The sequence below is a fragment of the Sebastes fasciatus genome, chromosome 18 (assembly GCF_043250625.1).
Source record: "Sebastes fasciatus isolate fSebFas1 chromosome 18, fSebFas1.pri, whole genome shotgun sequence".
NCBI lineage: Eukaryota > Metazoa > Chordata > Actinopteri > Perciformes > Sebastidae > Sebastes > Sebastes fasciatus.
In genome coordinates this window covers 24,128,970-24,155,452 of record NC_133812.1, presented here as the reverse complement: position 1 = coordinate 24,155,452, position 26,483 = coordinate 24,128,970, and the positions used below count along the sequence as shown (strand labels likewise).

The following is a 26,483-nucleotide window of genomic DNA, read 5'->3' as shown; positions in this document are numbered from 1 at the left end:
GGGATTTTTCCATTGGGTTTGGGGATTATTTCAGAAAATAAGCTCTGTGGCAAACAAATGTTTATGAAATTTACACGTTTTGTTCAGCAAGATAATCTCCACAAATGAACACCACTTTTATGGTTTTTGAAGCGGGAATGCAATCGGCAGAAGTAAAAAGCTAACGTTAGGCTGTAAACGAACTACACCACGGTCACATGAGCGTGAGTATACACAACGAGGCTGTAAAGGCGGACGAGTCGGAGTGACAACGTTTAGTAGTCTCATTTAGCCACTTATTAGCAACCGCCTTTTTTAAGACACATAAAGGCTTCAAAATTCACAAGTGTGATATTTACTGATGTATTTTATGTCGTAGAACGTTAAAATCTCTTCAGTTTGTGATAACCATAGACCTTATTTCAGGCATCTAACTAAAAACCCATTCAAAAAACCCACTGACTTAGAGACGAGGGAACCGGAAGTGCTAAAATAATAACTCTGGTTTCAGGACTTATTCCTGTAGCACTCTATGTAGATATGAAGGGCTCATTCTAAGTTAACGAAAACACAACGATTCTTAGTTTCAGGTTATTATACACTAATGAAAACATAGTTATTAATATTATATTCCATTTCTGCTAATAGATCCCATGAAATGCTACACACTGGCCCTTTAAAAACAAAGTGAATTGTAGAATATCTGGGAGCGGATATGACGGCGTAAACGCAACATCTCAGAGTGCACGTCACATCCATTTTAGCAAATCATTTCTTTAAATGATCTATTTTTCCTCCTAGCTGTGATATTGTAATCTTGTTTTTTTGCCTTTCTGGCATGTACATCTACCGAATCTGGAGACTGACGAAACTTGACCAGCCAAAAAGTGCAATAGTGTTTTCATACAATGACAGGCGGGCGATCACCTTACAGCTATTTACCTCACGGTTAAGTGTTTTTAGCAAACATGGTATATTAGTAGGAGGAGTAGTTGTAATCTCCACAGGAACACTTTGTCATGCCTGTGTACTATGCAGCGGTACTTCTGTGGGGCGGCAGAGCTTGCAGGCCCCCGGTGCAGATCACCTTTCATTTTACAGAGCACTGAAAGCAACGCCATCTATCGTGCTTTTACACTACAGGAGCAAAAAACGTGTGCTGTCATTGTCATCCAGTACTCAACTCCTATACATACATGATCACTTTATGCTGATCTAGTGTAAAGAAATATCAGCTAACTTTCAGTAATACTTTACACTGCTTTATGCTTTGTACAAAACAGTTCACAGCACCATATTTTAGGCTAACATCGTTTAGTAGTTGTCCTGAAGATAAACCTCAGAGAAGTCTGCATCGGTGCTGAATCAACCAACTTCTCTCCTTGTACTTTTCCTAAATTTGCTTTTATTTTGTTTATTTATTCTGACAATCAGCACACACCAAAAGCATCAAATGCACACACATAACAACAGCAGTGTCATATTATACCCTCAAGATAAAAGTTCCCCTTATACGCATCTTGAGGATGTCTTTACAGACTCCATTAGATTTTCATTGAAAGCTGTTCTCCTTGTTTCTGATACAGTTGCACTGCAAAGATGTCTTTCTATTGCTTGCTCTCTCTTCTCATAAATCATGTGACTTTTAGATCAGAGTTTTGCCTGTTGTCAGAAGCCAGACAGCAGTCAAGTGAGTAATTATGGACCATTATTTTGATGTCATGCTTGCATTATTAATACTGGGCTGTATGAGAGTGTATCTGCTCCTCAAGCAATAAGCCTAATTGAGATATTTAGTTTGGCTTTTCATCCTGATCTTTAGACTCCTGATAAACCTAAACACGAGGGCTGTTACAGTACTGTTTAAGTGGTTGTCGCTGCTTAAAGAAACTGTTTAACATTTTGGTAAATACGTGCATTTGTGGTCTTAGCAAGAGGTAGATAAGTAGATCGATACCACTCTCGAATCTTTCCTCTAAATATGGAGCTACAGCCAGAAGCCGGCCAGCTTTGCTTACCATAAAGACAGAAAACGCGAAGACAGCTAGCTTGGTTCTGTCCAAATGTAAGAAAATCCCCCTAAAAGCACCTCTAAAGCTCACTAATTAATTTATGTCTTGTTTGTTTAATACATATCTTTATTCTTATTTATATCTTAACATTTAACCGACAGGGAAACAGCCTGGGTCTGTCCAGAGGTAACAAAATCCACCTAAAACACCTCAATAATTACCATGTTAGATATGTTTGTTTAATCTTTACAAAAAACAAAGTGTGAAAATGACAAGTTGTGTTTTTTAAAGGGGTTATATACTGGTCTATTTCTTGAGTAGACACAGTGACTAGCTAGTCCACTATATAATGAAACAGACCAGCAAATAAAACATGAATTGTCATTTTTACACATTTATTTTTGTATGGAATAAACAAACAAGAAATAAAGTGTCAATTAGGGCCATTTAGAGATGCTGGTAGGCAGATTTTGTGACTAGGCTAGCTGTTTCCCCCTGTTTCCAGTTTTTTTTGCTAAGCGAAGCTAATGTCTCCTGGCTGTAGCTTCATATTTATCATACAGACATGAAAGTGGTATCCATATTTTCATCTCTCCAAGAAAGCAAATAAGCGTATTTCCCAAAATGTCAAATTATTCCTATAAACAGGTGAATGTTTTGCATAAATGAGAACTTTTTAAGGCAATGTAGATGTAACATTTTCTCATAATGTAGTTGATTTCTGTAAGTCCTCTTATGTTATTTAGGTTGATTTTATGATTTATTGTTGTTATTTTTACTTGTGACCTCAGTGTCTACATTTCCTCTGAAGGACAGTTATACTGTTTTACAACACTGCTCGTCGCTGCACCAATTCTTGGTCACACGATCACAACCAGAATCTACAGGCATAATCTACATTTGCATATTTTTTTGAATTGTGTGCTACTGTATAACTGGGAGGAGACATGTTTCTATATCTGTGCTGTTTTATTTTATGTTTCAATGTTTTATGAGGGGAGAGAGAAGTCACAATTTTGTTTGCCTTTGGTGGAGAAATGTCTTGTGTCGTGGCTGTGGGTAGAAAATACAGAAGGCCTCTTATGGGTTTTGCAATGTGACATGAGAAAAATTTGATAGCATAAAAGGTTTGAGGTTAGCTTAAAACTATTTTGAATTGTTAGATATATCAATAATGAGGATAAATATAATGCCAAATATTCAGTATTTGTACAGAAATATACATATATAAATATATAATATATGCCTAATTTAAATGGAACTATTTTCCGCTCTTGACCATGTTTTTGTTGTTTAACGTTCCTTTGTCAACATTATTTTATAAGATCTTCAGATAGCATGCAGGATAGTGAAAATGAATGTATTATTTAGTGTTTCATTGCTGTTCAGTATTACAGCATTCTACAGATCAGTTTGTGTTTGTAAGATTAATTTAAGCTGAATATTTTCATTTCTAGATTTGTTTACCTATAAAATGAATTGTAAACTCTCTTTTTTTAAAAATTCAAGGTTTTGAAATGGTTTCAACAATTTATATAATTTTATTATTTTCCTGCTTTATCAACGTGGCTCAGTATATTTTGCCTCTTCTAAGTACTGCTATCAACCATCTGTTGTAAATAATTATGCAAATTAAACTTTTTGAAGAAAACAGCATGGTCGTGTTAGAGCTCTTTTTTCCTCTGTAAGTACTGGGAGTTTGGAGAGGGTTCAGTGACGCAGCTGTGCCACAAAGTAGACAAGTCATGTGGGATTTTAGCTCAAAGGCAGGGCTATTTATGGGGAATTACTAAAACCCAATAAAGTGTTATTCATCCTCTGGAGTAACTCTCTGCGGGTCTATATAATAATAAATGGAAAGACGCTTGCTGGGGGGCAATCCACATGAAGTGTCTTACAACAATATTGGCTCTCAGTTACAACTGTGATGATTTAAATACATTAAGTGATCTAATTAGTTGATGATAGAGCAGTTAACTACTGCACATGATGTCCCTCTGGTCTGCTTGGTGTTCCTGCAAAGTTTTAGGATCCCGATATTGTGCATGCTGGCTTACTGGGATACTCACTGTGCATTCGAATAACCATACTATTTAGTATGACAGAAAAAGATTAAATACCAGGATGTCCTACTACATCCGGTCACATTTTGCAGCATGCTTTTCTGGCTAATCTGACCCACAATCCTCTGCGCAGTGGATATATGAGCAAGAGGGTCAAAGTTCAACACACAATGTTATGAAGAAGCAGTTGGCAACCTCCGGTTGGAGAAGTGAAGCCAATGCTGAAGTGCCTTAAACTTGCATTCTTTCTAATAGCCAGCAGGGGTCGACTCCTCTGGTTGTATAGAAGTCTATGAGAAAATGAGCCTACTTCTCACTTGATTTATTACCTCAGTAAACATTGTAAACATGAGTTTATGGTCTCAATCACTAGTTTCAAGTCTTCTTCAATACAGCACGATGTTCATTTAGTAAATTATGGTCCCATTTAGAGTCAAATAAACCATAAAGCAGGGGATGCTTTAGGGTGTGTCTACCTTGTGATTGACAGGTCGCTACCACAGCGTTGTCTGTGTTTTCGTCTTACAACTTTAACCCTTTCACGGTGAGTTTTCAATTCATGAAAGTTAATTGTAACATTTTTGGCAAAATGGCAGTCCAAAAACCAGTGGGTGACGTCACAGTGACTACGTTGACTTCTTATATACAGTCTATATGTAGAAATAGTGTTTCCCAATTGTATGTACGTATACTGCAGGAAACAGCACGTACTCTGTAAGGGCAGCTGCAGTATGTACTAAAAATAAAATTAAAAAAATATGTGATTTGGATTATTTGTACACTTAATTTCATTAGTAACACCTGTGCTTTTCCTACTGACTAAGCTCCTCCCCCGTGGTTACTGTTGCTAGGCCTGTCAAGTTTTGGCACCCGCCATGTCAATATGGCCTTTTCAATGATATCAGTGAGAGATATTCAAAAGAGATATTCAAAACGCTCAATATACGGAGAAATACACACAGCCCGTATTCAGAAATTGTGCGTTTGAAACAAGCTGTTAGGATTTCTGTCCATTTGTGATGTCACAAATATATTAGACCATTAGACGGTTTTAAACGTAAACATTCTAAATGTGCCACAGTTTATTTCCTGTTGCAGTGTATGTGAATAACATCAGCTTACAGGGAGTAAACATGGACCCAAACTGTTGCCTAGCAACGCAATTCCGTTGCAATTCTGTTGCAATTACATTGAAATGCACTAAAACGGAGCGTTTCAGACAGAGGGTAAATAAAGGTATATTTAGACAGACAGTATGAGGAAAATAAAGTTTTTTTTTTAACATTACAGTATGTAAACATGTTTTAGTAGAAACACAAAATACAAGTATGAACCTGAAAATGAGCACGATATGGGGCCTTTAAGGTAAGTTAATGTTCAGTTATGACTCCCTCTTGCTATCATTATCTAATATAAAACTAAATTATTCCACTTTTCTATTTGTTAAAAAGCACGTCAGGATATTGCATATAGACTGAATCTCACAATAGTTAGCTAATATTCAACTGTCTTTGTTTGCTAACATGCTAAACTAGCTAACGCTGTTAGCATCTTACCTTGGAGCACACCAAAGGAGTTTTTGTTGATCTTTGATGGATTCAGCTGTAAGTAACGTCTTCCACACTGTTTAATCCATATTCAACATCGCTCCTCTTGTGTTTTTGTCTTCAGAAAAGCGAAAATACTAAGACACTCTCTAAACTTTGATGATATCTGTTGTGGACTTGCTGGTTCCTTTCACAAGGCTGACCTTGACCTGCGTTGCCTAGTTACAGTTGCTAACGTATGATTGGACAGTTGCCGTTCTGGGGGCGGGGCATAGCAACGGGCCAATCAGTGGGCGAGACCAAAGAGTATATATAGAAGCAAAGAGCTGAAACTCTGGTGTTTATTTGTTCATTTGTGGATATGAGGTATGAGGAAAAGGAAGAAAAAGAAAAAGAAAAAAATATAGAAAAAGAAAAGAAAAAATATATGTATATATATATATATAAATAAAAAAACCCTCCTCAACACCATGCTCACGAATTTACGTTACGATACGAACTCTGGTGTTAATAGCTCAGGGCTTTTGCCCTTTTCTATCCATAGGCAATCATTGGAGGGAGGAGAGAGGAGATGGAGGAGGAGGAGACCAGTTGGTGCTGAGGCAGCATGGCCCATGCCCGGCCAGTTGAGGAGGTTTTGGTTTATTTGGAGGGTTTTTTTCTTCTTTTTTTTTTTCTTGTAAAAAGATAAAATAAAATGAAATATGGATAAAACAAAATGGAGAAAAACAACAAAAAAAACCTTGATAAAATAAATAAATTAACCCTAACCACCCTAACCCTAACCTTAACCCTAACCCTAACCCTAACCCTAATTTTTTTTTTTTTTAAAAAGCCAACATAACTGGGCAAGATCAATATCATGTGACTATGTACAGTGTGGGCTGCTTGAGTGGGGTGGGGGTGGCTGGCTGTCAGTCAAGGTGCAAATCAAATTAAGGCAAGATTAAAAAGAATATGATCAAATAAAGTAAAATAAATATAAATAGGTAAATAGAAGTAAAAGAATGGTGGATAAAAGGATGGTGTTTAATAAGGTGATGGATAAAAAGATGATGTTTTGAAAGAGGATGATGGATAAAAGAAATGATGTGGTCGTATGTAGTGTGTGGACTGTAACTGGAGTCAAATGTAATCATGGGTTAATATTGGTGGTGGTGGTGGTGGGGGGCTACAGGTGTGTAGGAGCATTGAATATCATCAGGTTTTCAATTATTTTAATTATACAGACAACACGCCACACACACACGTTTTAATTAAAGAAGTGGTCTTTATTACAGCAAAGAAGCCAAACATTACAGACAAGAATAATTATGAACCATGAATATCAATTCTATACTCAGACTGGCCTCTCATCCAGACACCTGCTTCATTCACTACTCTTCAGGGCCATTACTTCAGATTTATTAAGGAGGATTTATGGGCATCTTAACTGGATTTGCTCCTTAGTTTTTCCCTCAAGTGTGTAGTTAAGAAGGTCGTCAGTCTTTTCTCTCTCTGCATGCTATATAGAGATGGCCATCAGTTTCGGTAAACTGACTATATTAATGTATATGGCCTCTGAATTTTTCTCTCCCTTCTTTTTGGTCAGACCAGAAATCTGCGGAAATAAACTAAAAAATTGATGCTCCACCAGCAGAATAAACTTCTGTATTCAGTGGATATTATAATGCTTTTTAAACAATATCTTTCAACATTTGAAGTTGCGTCCTACAGGAGTACAATCTCTGACTTTTTTTTTTATCTACAACAGAACTCATGTTCTGACATTGCATCCATCATCTAGAGCCTTTTAGAGTACTCATGATAGCCTATTTACAATAACATCCTTAACAGTAGACCCGGGGCTACTCTCGTTCCAACCAAGTGGAACCTCTTGACATTTTTATTTACAATATTTTTTTTTTTCAGAAACACATCTGGTATTCGGTGAAGCCTCACAAAGAGTTCATTCGGATTAATAAAACACATTGAATCATGGTCCAGGAGGTGTTCAAGACATTGATCGTCCATGAGAACGAAGCCCTGGTTCGCCATCTGTTCAAATGCTTGTTATCAACAAGGAAATTCAAATGATTAGGCACAATAAATGTTCTTGTTTCACAGTCCTGCATGTGTCACTCACTAAGCCTGTTGTGTGTGTTCAGGGATTAATGGTGAGCAGGATGTGAGGATGAAGATAAACAGCTCATCCCTACTGAGACGTTAAAGAGGAGCTTATTATCCAAAAAATACTCCGTGCATAGAAATGCACCGATGTTCTACTGACCACAAACAGAGCGATGGGCTTTTACACAAATAAACCACGGTAACATCACAGAGAGTTTCATTAAGTGAAAACAAGACAATACTACTGAGTTCCACCTAAATACTGAAAAACTACGTCTAATGCTTTTAATATACAGCGTCGATCAGGGGTTCTTAAACTGTTCTTCATGGACCCAAAGTGAGCAGACGTAGCCTCTAACCTCAGGACCCTTTATGGGCTCTATAAGTCACACTAATACTCTCAACGGGCCTCATGCAAGAACCATTCGTACGAAAAGATTTGTTCTTAAGTGACTTCTTAAGTGTAGTTAACGTGATAGCGCAAATTCGTTTTAATGCCACTAATTTCTTTAACGCATTAACGCAATCGATCTTCCGCAGGTTGTAGCGGGCTCAGTTTTAAAGCTAGATACTGGCATCATATGAAACTACAAAAACCTAATAAATCCATTGGTACCAATCATGTCATACTAGTTTGTCAAGAAGGAGGCTAAATAACTCTCCAAACTTAGGCTGAGGGTTTCTGGACAATATTTGTCATTGTTTTGTGTTGTTAATTGATTTCCAATAATAAATATATACATACATTTGCATAAAGCAGCATATTTGCACACTCCCATGTTGATAAGAGTATTAAATACTTGATAAATCTCCCTTTAAGGTACATTTTGAACCGATAAAAAAATATTTGACTCTGCAATTTGAATTATAATTTAATTCTAAATGTATTCATATAGCCTAACGATATCCTTCATTTAAGTTGACCATTGATGCTATTGTATAACACCACAAAACGACTTAAATAACGCACTAACTGAAGGTTAATTTGTCTCTGTATATACAGTAATAACGTCGTCAGGAAGTGTAACCAGGGGCTGACTTATATGGTGTCATTGGGGCGTTAATAATTATGCTAGTTTACAATTCTCATGAACGTGCGCTCACTTACGTACAGGTGGCATTCACCATGTTTACGCAGGTCATTTACACGGTTATCTGAAGTTAAAAGCGTTTGCTGAATGTGACGGGGCACACTGGTAAGAAATAAAGTAAGAGAAAGTTAAGACAAGGATACAAAAATGTTGTTGCATGAGGCCCACTACTCCAGAGGAAACAGACTCGCAGCTAGTTTTGAGCCACAGTTTAAGAAACGCTGGTGGTAAACATGGAATGAAGAATGATTGTTCTTACAAGCAATGCAAGTAAACAAACAATAAATACAAACAATGTGCTTTATCCATATAGACATATTTACACAAAGTCTTTGGCTTATGAATAAACATCAGCTACAAAATAATAATAAAAAGTGTCGTTGGCCACCAGTGCACGAAACAAACGAGGCCTGGGGGCAGTTCACTTCCAATTCCATTCAAACCAGAAATGGAAAAACTGTGATTCACCGGTTCATGATTGAGCGTTTATTTCTCAGTCTTTTCTACTACGAGTACCCAAAATCTGTTCATGTTATAGAGTTTTGAAATAAAAAAAACATCCCATTTGTGTGTTGGCTGAATTGAAAGTGCATTGGGCCCAGCCCTGAAACAAACATGATTATTTTAATGTCACATGGTTGAATAAAAAATCTTAAGTAATCCAATTTTCTTCTATCCAGTAGATCAATAAAAGACAAATCAACTCAAATCAAAACATAAACAACGATACATATCACACTTTTTTTGAACGTTAGCAAAAATCCTACACGTAACATTATTCAAGTTGCCACTTCATGATATCGTAAAAAAAAAAAATTAAAAAAGAAATGCCTAATATGCCCCGTGTAAACTTCCTGTTTTTGTTTCATTGTCAGTCTAAGACGCTACTTCATCTAATTAGCAAACATTGACATTTAAGGGTATTTTCTATGTCTTGTATATTCTGTTATCTGACTGTATGTAACCAATGAAGAATGGGCTCAAAGTGGATATGAAGTACTACATAATAGTAATATACATAATGATGTTCTGACTCGGTAAAGTAACGTGAAGATGCTGCTGATGTATGGAGTAGAAAACAGAAGCATTCACAGAGTTTGGCCAGGCTGTAACTTGAAGTTTCTTGTTCTTATACAAACGCAAATATTCAAACATCACCGTTGATGAGACGCCCAACACTGTTAAGTTACTCAGAAATTAGCATGATGAGAGCAGGAATGTGGGGCCACTGAAAACTTGCAGTTATTCAAAAGCTGTGGTTGCAGCTTGCGAGAGTAGTGGGGGAGGGTAAAGGGAGACATCTACAGGGCACATTGAGTACTGCAGCTGAAACAGCATGAGGCATCGAGTCCATGGGAGAGGGAGGATAAACATTTAAAATGGGGCCCAAAACATACAGGGGCCCGCTGGCACTCAAAAAGCTGTACAATAAGCATGAAGGAGTAAAAGGAGAAACATGTCGCCTCTTTCTCTGTTTGCACTCCCAGCAGCTCCTTCTGGTCAAAGTCTCAACGTTTCCCTTTGTTTGGATACTTTACAACACTGGAAGAGGAGCCGATGTCGCTTGCGCCATTTTGTAGGGACGCAAAATGGGTGCTACAGAACGGCAGAGGGGAGTCGGGACCAAAGCGAAAGCAAAGGATCAAACACACGGGGAGTGAAAAGATGTTCTTCACCTCCTCTTACTCCTCCTCCTCCTCCTCCTCTTCTCTCCTTTGTTTAGGAGGACTCGATGAACTCCAGCGACAGGTCGTAGCAGAACCGGTACTGTTCCTGTAGACAAACACAGACAGACACACTGAAGTTAACATCTGGGGGGTCACATGTTCATATTTTGGGTCGATCTCTGATAAAGTCTGATATGTTGTATTCAGGGACGTCACAAGAACCGAAACTTTCGGTACTAAGTCGATGCCAAAATTCGGAAAAAGTGACGGTACTTGTATTTGTATAAAACAAACCAAACATTTAGGTTCTCTCTTCTCTCCCTCTGTTACTCTCTTTGCCTCTCCTTTATCTCTAACTCACCGGAGTATCCACCATGTTGGGTTTGCTGTTCCTCAAGGTCTTAACGGCGTGGAAGACATCAACCACACTCTGTCTCTTGGCCATCTCACACACAATGCTGCTGGCACAGAAAACACCACTACGCCCACCTCCGTTTCTGTAAACACACAGACAATAATACACAGTTAGGTGACAAAATGCACAATTTAATAATACAGTTGTAGTTTTACCACCTCTCACTGTGTTCATGGCTCACAGAGAACAACTCATCCTGCTCGTCAGTAAAGTTTTGTGCATCATCAGACAAGAATACATTCTGTTGAAAGAGAAGCGTCACTCTCTCACTCTCACTCTCTGACTGAGTTTCATGAGTCATTAGCACTTCCTATAATAATCACCAAATGGTGCCAAGATAACTGGTACTAACCAGTCCTTATTGGGCCACTGCTAGATGCAGTCTTAACAAACACGTTAACATTCATTTGATTCTTTTCATCTTCACTTGAACAAAATGACTGATAATTCTTCCCTTTTTTCTCTGAGTAAACAGAATGCTCTTTTGTTCCTTACAGAGCAACTGATAAAGAAATACATTTATTGTTTGCATTATTTTATTATTAATATAATTTATTTATTTAGTATTTATTGATCTATTTGTTTATTTTATTATCTTTTAATATATATAATTTTTTTTTGAATTTCTTATAATTTATAATTAATTAATTTATATTTTTTATATTTTTTTTTTCTTCTGATCCACTTAATTTGGATTATAATTATTTATTTATTTAGTTGTAAATTGCAAGCACAATAATTATGTCTGTGCATATGTGTGATAGAATGTGAAGGTAATAAATAAATGTATTATTTGCATTATTTTGTTATTTATTTATTTGTTTATTTTATTATTGTTTAATATATATAAATATATTTATTTATTTATTCTGATCCACTTAATCTGGATTATTAGTATTCATTTATTTATTTAGTTGTTTATTTCCCCCGCGAGCACAACAGTTATGTCTGTGGATATGTGCAATAGAATGTGAAGGTATGTAAGCATGTACCGGTATGCTATATGTCCAGTGTTTGGTACGTTTTGCGTATGAATGTTTGCATAAAAGTGGAAAAAATTCAATAAAGATATTTGAAATATAATACAGAGCTACTGATTGATTTTCACAAACACACTCTTGCTAAACAATAAATAAAAGTGTATGAGTATGTTTGGTGTGAACTCACAGGCAGTGCACAATGGTCCTTCCCTCTCCCTCCTCTCCCTCACGCTGCCACTGGTCGACCTGCAGGATCAGTTTGAGGAAGGAGCGTTTGGAGGCCGGGACTTCTCGGTGTCCCGCCCAACCCAGGTACTGGAACTGACGGACCATCAGGTAGCCCTCCTGGGGCTGAGAGATCAAACAACACACACACATTTAGATGAACTGGGCTTGAAGAAAACCATATAAACGTAACAAGACAAAATAAATGTACTGACCCTGGTGAGGTTGCAGACTCTGAAGAGTCTACTGATCACATCACAGTCCATGGAGCAGGACATACATTCCACCTGGACCGGACCGTAACGCAACATGCCCTCCTCCGGCCAGTACTGAGGACAACCCTGAGCACAAACAGTCACAGCATTTAGATACAGTAGAGGCAACAATGCACTTTAACAAAGACAGAGAGAGACAGCAATACATTCAATATTAAAAGCATTTTTCTTACTATTATTTTCCTATATGTTTTAGGGATTATTCTTATTTGAGGCCTTGTGAGTAAAGGACAATTTTCTACCATTTCTCTTCATATATGCTGACTTTGGTGGCATTTTAAGCCAATATTACACTTTTAGTATAAATTTACTGTAGCTGCAAGACAGGATTATCTCCCTAAGGTTCTTCTCTGTTCACAGACTGGAGTTTAATTTGATTTTTTTATTTGATATAGCTGGCTACAGAAATCATTCCAGTGTGGTCCGCAAGAGTTTTCACTTCACAGCTTTATGCAAAGGTCGACCTGCAGCGAGCTGCCATGCAATGTCGGGCCACAGCGACCTGCAGCTGTTTGATTCTGCGGTGAAGTGCGGCTAAATTAAAAGCTGGGAAAAGTCTAACTTTTAGCGGTGGTTATGATACTAATGGTACGTGTCCACAGGGGCGTTTTTGGACGCTTTTGGACACCTCGCTTCCCAGCTTTGGACATTTGATGGGCTGCCACTAGACACAAGACACCTGATTGGATGAATGCTTTCCCTCGTGAGCTGCTGCTCCAAGCTTTCAAACCGGAACCAACATGGCGGCTCGTTTGGAAACTTTTTTCTTTTATATTACGAAAATATTTCACCGAAATGTGAAAACATTTTAGGTGAGAAATAAGTCATGCAGTTGCTGAATCTGTCTTTATTTTAGATCAACACCGGTTAGTTTAAACGTTTCTCTGGAGTTTCCAGAGGAGGCGAGTCGCGCCGGACGCCCCTGATTTGCATAGAGTAGCCTAGACCTCAACTTTATGTAAATGAGGAGCGGCCAGCGTGAGGCCCCGTCTCTTGACTTGTGCCGCCACACTACTAGAACGCATTGCACGGCTGCTCTAAATGAATGGGAAGCGTGGAAAGGACGGATCCTGTGTACCATAAGTGCTACAGAAAAGTGAATTACCTGAGCCAGGTCGATCTCATTCAGCATCACCAAACTGGTACATCCATAGTCGTAAACCAGACGCCAAAAGTCTTTGACAGTGTTGGGCAAAGGATGCTGGGTAACGATGAAAGCAGCAGGCTGTCTGTAGCTCTGCAAGAGACACACAATAGAAATAAACGTCAGGTCTTTCATACACAAACCGTTTTTAAATCCAGCAGCAAGTTTTGCTTTTCATACACATCCTTCACTTCTCTGTTCTGTTACAAAAATCTTTATTCTTATTACATCCTTCTTTCTCTCTCTTTCATACATACATACTGTACACACACATCAATACACAAACAGCGGAGCAGAGTGGGACGATTTGTGGGACAGCAAGCAACACAGGTGGTCACATGATCATGCAGTGGGCCTATCAAACGTGAGGGTGAGGAGCATGCGTTGCATATTCAAATACACTGTACGTACATTACATCTACATCTATAATAGGGTCAGTTTACTTCATGTTCAGTTAAAGTTCACATTAAAAAATTTCTCTAATTTGTCGCAAATTTTTCAGTCACAAAACAAAATAGAAAATCGACCAAGTTTTTATTAACGTAATGAACTGACTGAACTGAAAGTGAACTGAGCCCAACTCATCCTGAATGAACAATGTGCAGCCAGATGTGTGACATGGGAGTGAATGATTTTGGTCAGGTGATGGGGGGGGGGTGGGGGTCAGGTTTAGGATTTTTTAGGGTGTAAATGGCTTTTTGCTAAACATGAACCTGGTGGCAGAACGACACTGAAGCCATGAAACAAATCCAGTATTGGAGATTTGAAGTAAAATCCCGTTACCTGGAACTCCTCTGAGAGCTTGGTTAGAGAAAGGCCAAAAGGTAAGTGACTTAACTTTAAATATAAACTTTTAAAAAGTTGGAAAGTTTTTACAGCAATTAACAGTATTTTTTTTTGTGCTCCAACAGCTTTTGTTGGAGAGAAGCCAGGTTTCTTTCCACACCATGCATATATTACACTTTCGACCTTTATTATAAACTCACATACTGCACCCCCACCCCTTTACTATCTCTCCCTCTGTCTATTTCTATGAAAACAGACCTGCTGATCATGACCAGATATTGCCATCTTACCTTAAATTTCAACCTATTTAATGACTTTATTTTTCAAGTCATGGTACATGGGCAACATGTTGTCAACTGTTGCCAATGTAAACAACGTCCTGCAACAATGAGGCTGTTAAAGATCGGGCGGTGGCCAGAGAAGCTAGCGGTCTTTTCAGAACCTGGATTTGTCTCTAGCCTTCTGCTGCTAAAACCACAAACACAGCTTCACACAAACAGGGAGGGGAGTCTGTGTGTGTGTGTTGTCTGTATAATATGTGCATAAATATCTGAATGTACATGTGTTTCTCTTCATCATTTATGTATATCCTCTTAAAAGTGTGCATCATTTCCAGCAATTATGTGATTGCAGTTTGCTTCTCTTGCTCGATGTGTTGTGAAAATAACTCAACCGTATATTGTATGTTGTAGCGTGTTGTACACTTACATCCATCAGAGCAGCGTTGATGTAGTTGCTGCTCTCTCCGTCTATTGTAATGAGGAAGGGAAGGCATCGATCAGGAGGAAGGCCGTCCATAAAGCGGTTCTTATCTTGGTTTCTAGGCAACAATGCGATGCTGCAGTCTTCAGGCTGAGGCTGAGGAGTCACCGAGTTTAACGTCTGGACAAAGAGAGAGATGTAAAACATATAAGTTAGTGCATAAAGGGAGTTTTTAGGTCTCTAGGAGAGAGAGAGAGAGGGGAAGAGAAGGTGGAAGAGTGGGCTGTACACAATGTTTCTGTAAGACTGAGTGTCCATATAGTGTTTTTCTATGGCAGAGAAGCGCTGGCAGGGCGCTGGGGAGCGCAGTGCCTTTCTGAAAAGTTCAGAAGCTTTCAACTAGAAGCACTCGGAGTAAAAATGTCAGAGCATTCAGAAGAAAAAAGAAACGCTGGTGCACAGAAAAAACACTATATGGCCACTCAGGGGAGAAGCCATGGATGGAGAAAGGTGGGTGAGATCTGGAGGGGGTTATTCATTTGGGTGTTGAGTTCAAATATCAACAATCTCTCTCCAGAATCGCTGACTCCACCTTTTAATGCGTATTCCGGTCATCACACCCGACCCCCTGTCAGCCGGTCCACAATATTGTTAATATTAAACAGGTCCACGGTACAAAAGAAGTTGGGGACCCCTGTATTAAAGGTACCCTGTGGAGTTTTTAACCACTAGTAACGTTGTGGGTCCCAATTTAGTTTGAATCTTGGGTTAGTGGGTGACTGATATACTGAACATCCCTTTTTGTTTTTCACGCTATTCCACTAATCGACAGTTGGTGTTGGTAGGTAATGCACCAAGAAATACAGAAATTCACCAGTAAAGCCAATTAAGAAGAAGACTGTAAGCAAGTAAACATTGCAGGATTTGAAATACCAAAAAAATTGTCTCTGCAAATGTTTCATGAGGAAGGAAATGTGTTCAAAACGCATCCTTGTGTATCCTTGTTATGTCTCTAGGATACACAATGATGTGTTTTGGTGAGTAACACTGAATGTAAACAAAAAACTTTATTGTAAATGTAAAAATTGCACATAATATACAGTTGTTTTGAGTTGTTTCTGAGTGTTGCTTCTGACTTGGAGCTAAAAGTATAAAGTTAGATTTTCGGGTTGAGAATTTGAGAAAGGCCGGGAGTGGATTCATTAGCTGATCATTTCACCAAAATGTTGCTAAATATACAGCTTAGATGCTGCACCATCATTCAGAGGTTGAAGCTTTTATTGTCTGCAAAACGCTGAACAGCTGAGAAGTGGATTACGCTGCCTTGAGACACTTCTATTGACATTTTGATATTTGTTTCGTGTTGTAAAAACTCCGCTCCTAAATGCATTTTAGGATTGATTTTGGAGGTAGTGGCTGAAGATACAGATTATAATCAGGTTTACCTGGAACTCATCCTTCAGATGTGACGAGTTGGTCTGCGAGTCGATGCGGATCAGCTCATAAAAAGCAGCTTTGAACTCGCAGACTGGTATGGCTGTTTCTCCACATAGACACGCCTCTAGGATGGCATCGTGGATGAATATATACTGCTCCTGAAGACAGAGAATTCAAGACATGCACGTTATTACATACAGACACATCTTTCACTCGTAGATAACAAAAACACTCGCAAACAATAAAACACAACGTTGTCACATGGATAAGACGAGCAGCTGTGATGCCGAATGAAAGTGACACTGTGAGTGAGTGATGGCTGATGGGAGATGGGAGTTATGAATGAGATGATGACTGTCGAGTTTCGGTTTATGACACTTGTGAGTCAGTCCACGCAGGAAATTGTATTTTTGGATCATTCAAGCAGCTTCAATTCAATGAACAGACACAGAGTGAATTAAAGGCTGCTTTAGTGAATGGCTGCGAATGTCTTTGTTATGATGGATGACATAAACTGTTCTAGTTACACCGCTACACAATAATATTTCATACATTTTACAATGTGCACTGATTTATTATGAATATATTATAATGATTACATGACAGCTTGTGGTACCTACGTAATCAAAATAACTCTTTTTTCCTCCATAGACACAACGTATAGGAAATAAATATTGTTTGCAATTTCATTAGAGATGCAACGATTTATCGATTAGTTGTCAACTATTAAATTAATCGACAACTATTTTGATAATCGATTAATCTGTTTGAGTCATTTTAAAGAAATTTTTAAGGAAAAAAAGTCAAATTTCTCTGATTCCAGCTTCTTAAATGTGAATATTTTCTGGTTTCTTTACTCCTCTATGACAGTAAACTGAATATCTTTGAGTTGTGGACAAAACAAGTAATATGAGGATGTCGTCTTCTTGGGCTTTGGGGAACACTAATCCACATTTTTCATAATTTTCCGACATTTTATAGACCAAACAACTAATCGATTAATCGAGAAAATAATCGACAGATTAATTGACAATGAAAATAACTGGTAGTAGCCCTAAATTTCATCATTAAAAAAGTGTTTAGAGGGTTGGATGTGTCTGATTGTTAATATTAAATCAGGATCACGTCAAGCTACGCTAAAACATTATGGGATGGAGGTGCTTCCATTCAAGATGCCAAATGCACCGCTGTCTGCCACAGTGTAATTCATCATCCCACCACTGGATGGCGCCAAAGTAACATCTGTTAAAAGCTTTAAATAAATAACAATTTGACCTCTATCCCGGTCATGATAATATGCTCACAGATAAATATATATATTACATTAAATCATGCATTTGCTGTGATTATGTAGTGAGATGACATGTGAATGAATGAATGGGTGGCAGATACATGTGGTCACTTCAGCCTGCTCCATGCTAATGGCTGAAGAGTCTTACAGTGAGGGTTCATTCTAAGATGTGGATGCAGATGGAGGATGGGTAATGCAGTCACCTCAGTCTGTACCATGTTGATCCTCCTAGAGCGAAGAGCCTTCACACAGTTGTAGATGTCGACCACTCCTTCTCTCTCCGCCATGTCCAGCATGATGTCAATGACTATGAAACAGCCTGTACGCCCTGCTCCAGCACTGCAGAGAGAGACACAGAAAATCATTCATTATGTCTAGAATTGAGAAAGAAAAGCAAATATCTTAGATGTTATGGTGCATATTAATCATGTGAGGTAGAGAATATAAAGGTCTGCTTGTGTTTCTATACCTGCAGTGGACCACAATCGGCCCAGCAGAGGGTGGATTGGAGATTTTAACTCTGCGGATGAAGGAAAGTAGTCCCGTGGCGTGATATGGAACTCCGTGATCAGGCCAGCCTGTGAAGTGGAACTGCTTGACCTCCCGCACCTCGTTGAAACCACGCTGAGTAAAGACAAAAGACATCTTTAGGTTACATTTCAACTCACACAGAAGAGACAAACACATCCTCTACATCTCTTAGGTACAAGCATTACAAATTTAAGTATTTTGCCTAACTCAAAATAAATGCAAAACAACACAGAGACAAAAATACATCACTCACCCTCTCCAGTGTAAATGTGCGAACCACATATTCAGCCAGAGGTTCGACCTCCACAAAAGTCACCTTGAAGTCTCCGTACACCTCTGCATCATCCGGCCAATACTTATAGCACTTAACCTGTTAGAAATAACATTTAACATTTGATCAAATACAGCATAATAATTATAATAAATATGTTCAAAGACCTGGATCAAGTGGCAGATATAGCGTCTTACATAATATAAAAAATATATAATATAATGCCCTAAACATTGCAGACTTCACCAATCAAACAGTAGGACGGCAGAGGAGGGTCGCTAATTTGTTTTACTCCAGTCAGCTGATCTACATTTTTCCATTAGCAGCCACAAACACTATCAACAGAATATCTTTCTGGAATACAGTATGCATACTTGCCAACCTAGAGACCTCAAAAATAGGGAGGATTTCAAAACCAAACTGGGTTTATGTTAAATACTTTTAATTTTAATTTTAACTCTCAGGAATAAAAACTGGAATCCATTATTTCCAATGGCTTGCTCCGTGCCTCAACCCCCGGGAAAAATTGGGATGATTGGCATACGTATGAGCATACAGTATGTACTAAAGCTATTTCAAAGTGTTACATGATCCTGATTCATGATTTCTGACATGTAATTTCTTTTATCTGGCTATCCAATTGTCAATGGGCAAGTATGAACGCTGGGAAAAATGTCTCGCATATTCGAACTGCACAATAGAGTAAAAAGACGAGAGGAAAAGAGCAACTTACCCTTCCAACCTCCACCAGATTGGTTACCATGACGATGCAGGCTGACTGTTCCTGCCACACCATCCTCCAGAAGTCATACACTGTCTCGTGAACAGGACCTACACACAGATGCACAAAGACACATATTCAGTACTAGTTTGGATGATTTCTATGTGAGAAGAAAATGTATTATTATTTACAAAATCCTGTTCTATTATCTTACCCTGAGTAGCGATGTAGTGACTCGGTCTCTGGTAGCCCTGAAAACCATAAAACAACATCTCAATATCCATAAAAAAGTGTATGTTTAAAAAAAATCTTGTACCACAGTTGGAGACCTCCACAGTGCAACATTATAACTGTCAAAACTAATCTGTCAGCTTGTCTCTCACCTGTCGCGATAGAAACATTACGGAGCATCTCCAAGACGTTTATTGTAAAGTTAAAGCAGAATTTTATTGTCGATATAATTAATGTAATTGTCATTTTTGGGTTGAGTTGAATCTGTCTGAATCATCAAAACAAAGCTGCAAAATTATGCTCAAAGTGAGGACCTGTCAAAAATCTACAGATGACTCTGTATTGATGCCTGTCACCTCTATAACAACTGTCAGGTGTAAAAAGCGTTGTCAACCACTGATTGGGATTTCCTGATGCCAGTAAGACAAAAACAGCTACTACGCATAAGCAAATTTACAGCACACTGTGGGATGTAAGGAAGACCAATGGGAGGGCAGGATGGAGTGAAATCCTTCATGCATCAGACGCCCCAGCAACTCAAGATATACAAATATTAACGTGACTCGATGCACATCGCGGCGAGTGTGTGAATGGACGTAGAGGTGTGAAGGTTTGAAGGGCGTGAATGAAAGAATCCACAGTGATACTTACATCCCTGTACAGCCAAATCTACAGCCCAAGCCACAGGCAGAAAGAACGAGTGGAAGAAAGAAAGAAAGAAAGAAAGAAAGAAAGCACAACAATGTCAGAGAGAGTCAATCAGAAAAAGAAAAGTAGCATTGATATAATGGGAGTTTGAACAGGACATGCAGAAAAAAAAAACATGATTTAAAGCTTTAGAATTAGACTGTATAGAAAGGACACTTTCTGATGTCGTTTGACCTCCTCACAGCAAAAAGACAGCTGGTTGTTTACATCTCATTTTTGACTTAACTGTAGTTGTACCAACAGAGATAAGTTGGATAGTGTCCACTCTATTCATCCTAATTCTAGCTTATTGTGGATGGTAGCATGCATGTAATAGTTTTAATGGAAGGTAATGATGATATCGAAGAACATGCCAGAAGCAGTATTAGCATTTTTAAAAAAAGTACAACGTGAGAGACTAACATGCAGATGATTGGTTGTGAAGGTGACAGCAGAGTGGAGATGTAGGGATGGACAAAGATGAATGAATAGATGTGTGTGTTCAGATGGAGTTATGCAGTGATGAGTGAATGGACAGACAAACGATAGATAACCATAGAATGGATGAAAATGGATGAATGGACCTATACTGTTAAAACAGACACTACATTTAGTAGGTTAAAACATAGTTTCAACATTTAGTCTCTCTATATATTTTTGTTTCACTGTCTTTTTAAACTTTTTACTTAATTTGTTTACTTACAGAATCCTGCAAGCACTTTTATTTTATCTTATTTTTACTGATATCGGCAAAGTCATTAGCTCAGATTGCACTAAAAGTAGTTGTTGGATGTTACAGGGACTGTGATAAACTCACATGCAGATCCCACTGTTCCGATTGCATAAAAAAGTAAACTTCTTTAACTCAGATTTTATACATATGGTGGTGTGTTCTTTATAATACGATATAATTCTTGCCAATACGCTAGTATTTAGGGGGAAAAAACTAAGGCTCTGTAGAGGATTTAAGTTAATGTTCCGTAAGTTTTATGCTATACTGTCATCGATTAAAAGATGAACGGACTGAGGGCTAAATGCAGCGACTTAAAGGAAATACTCTTGTTCAGTTTCTTGCTGAGAGTTAGATGAGAAGATTGGATCACTTTCAAAGGCTCTGTAGAGGCTTTAAGTTTATGGTCCTTAAGTTTTATGCTTAAGTATAAAAATGACAAGTTGTGGTTTAACTGGGTGTCATGTACCAGACTATTTCTTCCTGGAGGCACACTTGTCGAACTATTTAATTAAAAGAGAGATTATGAAGAAATAACAACATTTCTCTTTGTGTAGCTCTTAGCATTATATGGTTGTCCAATTTCTGTAGTCCAACTAAGTCCAAATGATGACTTAAAAATCTACCGTTTTATTTCATGTAACTAATTTAGACTAAATTGTAATTTAAACTGGCTGCCTCAGGATACTAATGATGGATGCACACATGAATACATGGATAGAGACAGGAGAAAGACAGCAGAACTGACACTTGAGAATGACAAATGTACGTGTATGTATAATGATGTGTTTTCGGGGGTGGCTGGATGCGTAAAATGGCACGATGGATGACTAGTAGACGCAATAAAGGTATAGAGGCCTGACATACGAGCGAGGGAGTGTGGTTTCGTTGGTTTCGTTGGGAGCCAATAGTAGCATTCGATGCGTTTCCACTTACATCGATGTAGTTGGCGTTGATGTAGTCGGAGGAGGGGTCGTCTTCTATGGGCTGGAGAATAACCCTTGAATGGTCATCTAAAGAAAGACACAAGAGGACAGTGTTGGAGAGAGCAACAGAGAGAGGGACAGTGACATAGAGAGGAAAGCGAAAAGACAGAGAATATTTTGTTTTAGGACATTTTAGGACAAAAAGGACAAATGTATTGTATGTATTTTTTCTTCTCTCTTACCCCCCTCTTTCTTCCTCCTGTAAAGCACGTTGTAACTTCTGCTCTGAACATAAATAAATAAAGTTTGCTTGCTTACATGCTATAATGTTCCCATAGCGGTTCTTGGTGCGGTTCTGCTCCTTCTTGGCCACGTCCCAAGAGGCCGACTGGCCCTCGAAGAAGCTCTGTATCACCAACAACAGACAAAACAACACAAAAGGAAATTACACGTCTTGGATCTTAAAAAATAATCACTCCTACTGGACGTCTCTGAGCAGAAAGAAGTACTTGAAGGACTTTATTCCACGGGTATACGAGTGGTGACATAGTGCTTATTAGATACATAAACAGAGGAAATAAAAAAGGTTTGCAGCTCTTTGACTGTTAGTCAATAAAGCAGAAAATACTCTCAAATTAAGAGGCAATTCAACCCTAATAGTCATTTTTATCATTTTAATGGAAAGCCAAAACATCCAATAAAGAATCATTGATTTTCTTTATGAGTTTTTTGTTGCTCTCTACATTAAAAATGTGTGTTTAATACATTTCAGATATCTTAATGTATTGCCCTGTCAAGTCCTCCGATATAGAATCAGAAATATCCTTGTCTGGGTTTTACTTAAACGGATAGTTCAGGTGTTTTGAAGTGGGGTTGTATGAGGTACTTATCCATAGTCAGTGTATTACCTACAGTAGATGATGGTTGGCACGCCCCCAGTTTGGAGAAACAGACAGGAGTTACCACACGGAACCAAATGTACGGCAGCGAAACGTTTTACAGCCACTTAACTTAGTTTGTTTGCACTATTGTGTGACTTTGGTGAATCCAAACTAACCAAAGTCACACAATAACACAAACAAACTAAACAATGGATGCAGCAGTAGACCAGCAACTCCTGTGTCTGCTAAGTAAAATTACTGTTTTTTTCAATGGAGTCTGGTTGCTTTGGTGAGAGCAATCGATAACGGCTTCAGTTCCCTGTTGAAAACATAGACTGTATAGCTGTCTCACAGCCAGGTAAACTGGCAAAAATATTCTAAATATAGTGTACACTCTACACTGGTATTGATTTTTTTAGGTGGGCCTTTCTTTGAGGTGTGTAAAATATGTGTTGCTGTCGGCCCTGTCCACAGCAGTACATTGATTTGCTGCCGTGTGGTAACTCCTGTCTGCTTCTCAAAACTGGGGGCGCGCAGATCGTCATCTACTGTAGGTAATACACTGACTATGGATAAGAACCTCATACAACCTCACTTCAAAACACCCAAACTATCCCTTTAAAAGTACAAACACTACTTGTAAAAACAACATTAACATGACTGCTTCTACTCGTAAGGCATTTGCAATTTTTCCTCCTGTAACCAACCAGGCTATTAATACTATTACTGCTACTAGTACTATTAATAAACATACTGTTTATAATAATCTTACTTCATACTCCTCCTTAAAGCCGTAGCTGTCGGATGTTTTCATCAGGTTGATGTGCTGCAGAAGGTCGGCCACTCTGATGGCCGGGTGGAGCTGTCCCGTCTGATAGGGAGACTCGGTTCCTTCACAGTGATACCGAGGAACGTCCAGGAGCCGGCTGTTCTCCGCTGCAGAGGCACTGTGGTTCTCATCTACAACAAGACAGGAAAATACTGGTCAGTTCAATCACAAATTAACCAAAATTTGTGTTGTATTTATCAGTGTTTTGTACCGTCCAGGGTAAAAAAAAAAAGGTCTTCTGTTTATATAAAAGCAACAACACAATGATTTTTCCATCTTCCCAAAACCAGTACTAGCTGCTGGCTTTGAGCTATTACCATAAGAAAACACTGCATTTTCCTCCAACCATTACTCTCTTTGTTTTCTGTCTATACTCACCAGTGATTGGAACTACATGTCAAAGCAGCAGAAAAAGAGAAAAGCAAAAAGGTTTAGTCAGACGGCAGGATAAGAGGATTTGTTAGTCAGACTGTGAACTACTTTGACAACTTTGATCAAGGACTCCAAAGGTTTATACATAATGGATGATGAAAACAAAAAAGGAGATGATCTCACAAAACAATGGAGCATGGCCCAAAAAACATTAAGTGCCACTTTGCTAAAACATCTAGAGCAACATGAAAGACACTAAGAAACAGAACACAACAACAAGTCTACTGCAAAGCCCTCTAGTGGCATCATACACTGCTATTTACAACTACGTCACTTCATTCAACCAGCTGCAGCTGATTCAGAACGCTGCTGCACTAAGACCAAGAAAGTGGATCACATCACTCCAGTTCTGAGATCTTTACAAAAGCTTCCTGTTTGTCAAAGAACTGATTTCAAAATAATACTGCTGGTTTATAAAGCATTGAATGGTTTAGGGCCCAAATACATGATCTTCTGCTACATTATGAACCATCCAAACCTCTCAGGTTGTCTGGGACAGGTCTGCTTTCTGTCCCCAAAGTCAAAACTATAAACATGGAGAAGCAGCGTTCACTTTTTATGCTCCATATATCTGGAAAAAACTCTCAGAAAACTGCAGGTCCGCTGCAACTCTCACTTCTTTTAAATCAAGTCTGAAGACGTTTCTGTTTGCCTGCTTTTTATTAAATCAAATAATTATTCAGTGTAACTTTAATTATTGTATCTTATCTTGTTTTTTATTATATATTCTCTTGGCTTTTTAATAACTGTTTTTAATTGTATTTAAATATCCTTTTGTGGTGTGTTTCTTATGCACTTTGTCTCGATGTTTTTACTTTGTTTTATGTAAAGCGCTTTGAATTGCCTTGTTGCTGAAATGTGCTACCGTGTCTATATATATATATATATAAACTTGCCTTGCCTTCATTCAGTAACTGCTGCTTCAAACATACTGTATATGTTCCTCTACTATCCCAAGGTTTCTACACCTTCCTTACACATTATAATAGTAAAAGTAGATGGTTTTATTCAATATTTACAAACTTCACATCATCAGCATACTTCAGTATCTGGACCTATATGATACATCTGTTATATGTGGAATAAAACTATACATTTTAACCACAGGTGAGCAATCAGAAAGGCTGCATGTTTAATTATCACTTGTGAGTATAGCATGATATAATTAACATAATTAACTTTGCATTTTCGAAGCTTGTATATGTTGAGAAAGTATTTCAATTGCAGGTAATTATGGGGTCAGATTGTTGCAGAACTACCAGGTGAGCATTTCAGCGCTGTGGGGGTTAATGTGAGTCGGCAGTAGTAAAGCACAGACTGACAGGTTGTAGAATGGAGTAGCTTGGGGGGGTTTGCAGAACAACCGACTGATTTCATCTTTTTTATTTCATCTCAACTGATGCTTTTCTCTGCTCCGAGGACATGTTAGCTCATTACTGATTGTTAGAGGTTTGCTGAAGCCCTCGTCAGGCCAATTAGCAGTAAACTTGACCCGACACTGCCTCTTAATTCGCTACTTCCTGCTACTTCTTCCCACTCTGTGATGTGATTGGCCAGGACAGATTGTAACTGCAGCCTTCACTCCGCATTAGAGGTTGTGGATCGGTTAATTAACACAGTTTGGTGGCGTTGTGGATCGCGGAGCCCCTTAAGGGTATGTTAGAAGTCTGCATCACTTTGCAGTGTCAACACTAGAGCGAACTAAAAAAATAAACACGTTGCAGTGCAACACTGGAGCTGGAGGAACATCCGACTTGGCAAAAACTACAGCTTTCACAATTCAGACCGGGACATCAGCAACAAAACAAGCCTAGGGAATATCACAGATGGTAGATACTCGAGCACACTTCGAGATCTAGCGCATAGAGAAAGCTCTGCCAAACACACAGGCCTGTAGGCACCAAGTTATTCACTGTCACTTCATGTCACAGATTTAATCTGCAGTCGTTTTGCGGTGGCAATGTGACAAATTGTCTTCCTCCTTTTAAGCATCAGTTTCTGTCGTTTTTGGGACAGGAAGTGGCATACCTTCAAACAACTCAAAGCTGTGGAAATAATGAGGTCTCTAAGGGAGAATGATGGTAATTACTGTGAATATCAATAACGCTCAGTAGGAAACAGAAAACCATGGCTGGGATTGGGAGTGATTGAACCTGGGGAAAACACAGTACGACAGATGAAGTGCTTGGCTGTTGGAGTTTTATAGTACCGGCTATGTTTTACACAGAGAGTTGGCAATAGGTGGCTACAAAAGATAAAAGATGAACACACTGTTTTGCCATCCTCATATATTCTAATCCATTACACATCTTTAGATTGCCTTTGAACCAAATCCAGCTACTTTGTATTTGTGTTTTTGTAGTGTTTCTCTTTCATTAACTCATTTCAGTGTAGAACTGCATTTCTGTGGTAATATTAGAGAGATTTGTTAAACATGTAGCACTTCTAAAATGTAGATAAGAGACAGTGCTGTGGTACTAAAACTCCAATCAAGCCAAACTATCCACCCACACAACTTGA

General features: G+C 38.5%; 1 protein-coding gene and 1 long non-coding RNA gene across 26 annotated transcripts in view; both read right to left on the bottom strand.

Annotated features, from left to right (window-relative positions):
- Positions 1 to 5,840, bottom strand: part of LOC141756215 (uncharacterized) — a 121,373-nt gene extending 115,533 nt beyond the window's left edge. The window contains exon 1 of one of the 2 annotated variants that reach the window (XR_012591419.1): positions 5,611 to 5,840. This is a non-coding gene — a long non-coding RNA (uncharacterized LOC141756215). The remainder of the gene's footprint in view (positions 1 to 5,610) is intronic. The other variant, XR_012591418.1, reaches the window with a different exon arrangement.
- A 1,011-nt stretch (positions 5,841 to 6,851) lies between these two features.
- Positions 6,852 to 26,483, bottom strand: part of ptprk (protein tyrosine phosphatase receptor type K) — a 133,269-nt gene continuing 113,637 nt past the window's right edge. For 3 of the 24 annotated variants that reach the window (XM_074616280.1, XM_074616275.1, XM_074616281.1), the window contains 18 exons: positions 23,910 to 23,921; positions 23,475 to 23,662; positions 22,140 to 22,239; positions 21,763 to 21,908; positions 20,130 to 20,147; positions 19,462 to 19,498; positions 19,260 to 19,357; positions 18,509 to 18,625; positions 18,194 to 18,348; positions 17,928 to 18,063; positions 16,442 to 16,591; positions 15,003 to 15,176; positions 14,292 to 14,309; positions 13,469 to 13,600; positions 12,304 to 12,429; positions 12,051 to 12,214; positions 10,830 to 10,965; positions 6,852 to 10,574 (listed from right to left, as the gene is read on the bottom strand). In XM_074616280.1, the coding sequence (XP_074472381.1) occupies positions 10,521 to 10,574; positions 10,830 to 10,965; positions 12,051 to 12,214; positions 12,304 to 12,429; positions 13,469 to 13,600; positions 14,292 to 14,309; positions 15,003 to 15,176; positions 16,442 to 16,591; positions 17,928 to 18,063; positions 18,194 to 18,348; positions 18,509 to 18,625; positions 19,260 to 19,357; positions 19,462 to 19,498; positions 20,130 to 20,147; positions 21,763 to 21,908; positions 22,140 to 22,239; positions 23,475 to 23,662; positions 23,910 to 23,921 (1,961 nt within the window). In that variant the 3' untranslated portion in view covers positions 6,852 to 10,520. The remainder of the gene's footprint in view (positions 10,575 to 10,829; positions 10,966 to 12,050; positions 12,215 to 12,303; positions 12,430 to 13,468; positions 13,601 to 14,291; positions 14,310 to 15,002; positions 15,177 to 16,441; positions 16,592 to 17,927; positions 18,064 to 18,193; positions 18,349 to 18,508; positions 18,626 to 19,259; positions 19,358 to 19,461; positions 19,499 to 20,129; positions 20,148 to 21,762; positions 21,909 to 22,139; positions 22,240 to 23,474; positions 23,663 to 23,909; positions 23,922 to 26,483) is intronic. The other 21 variants (XM_074616290.1, XM_074616293.1, XM_074616282.1 and 18 more) reach the window with 16 other exon arrangements.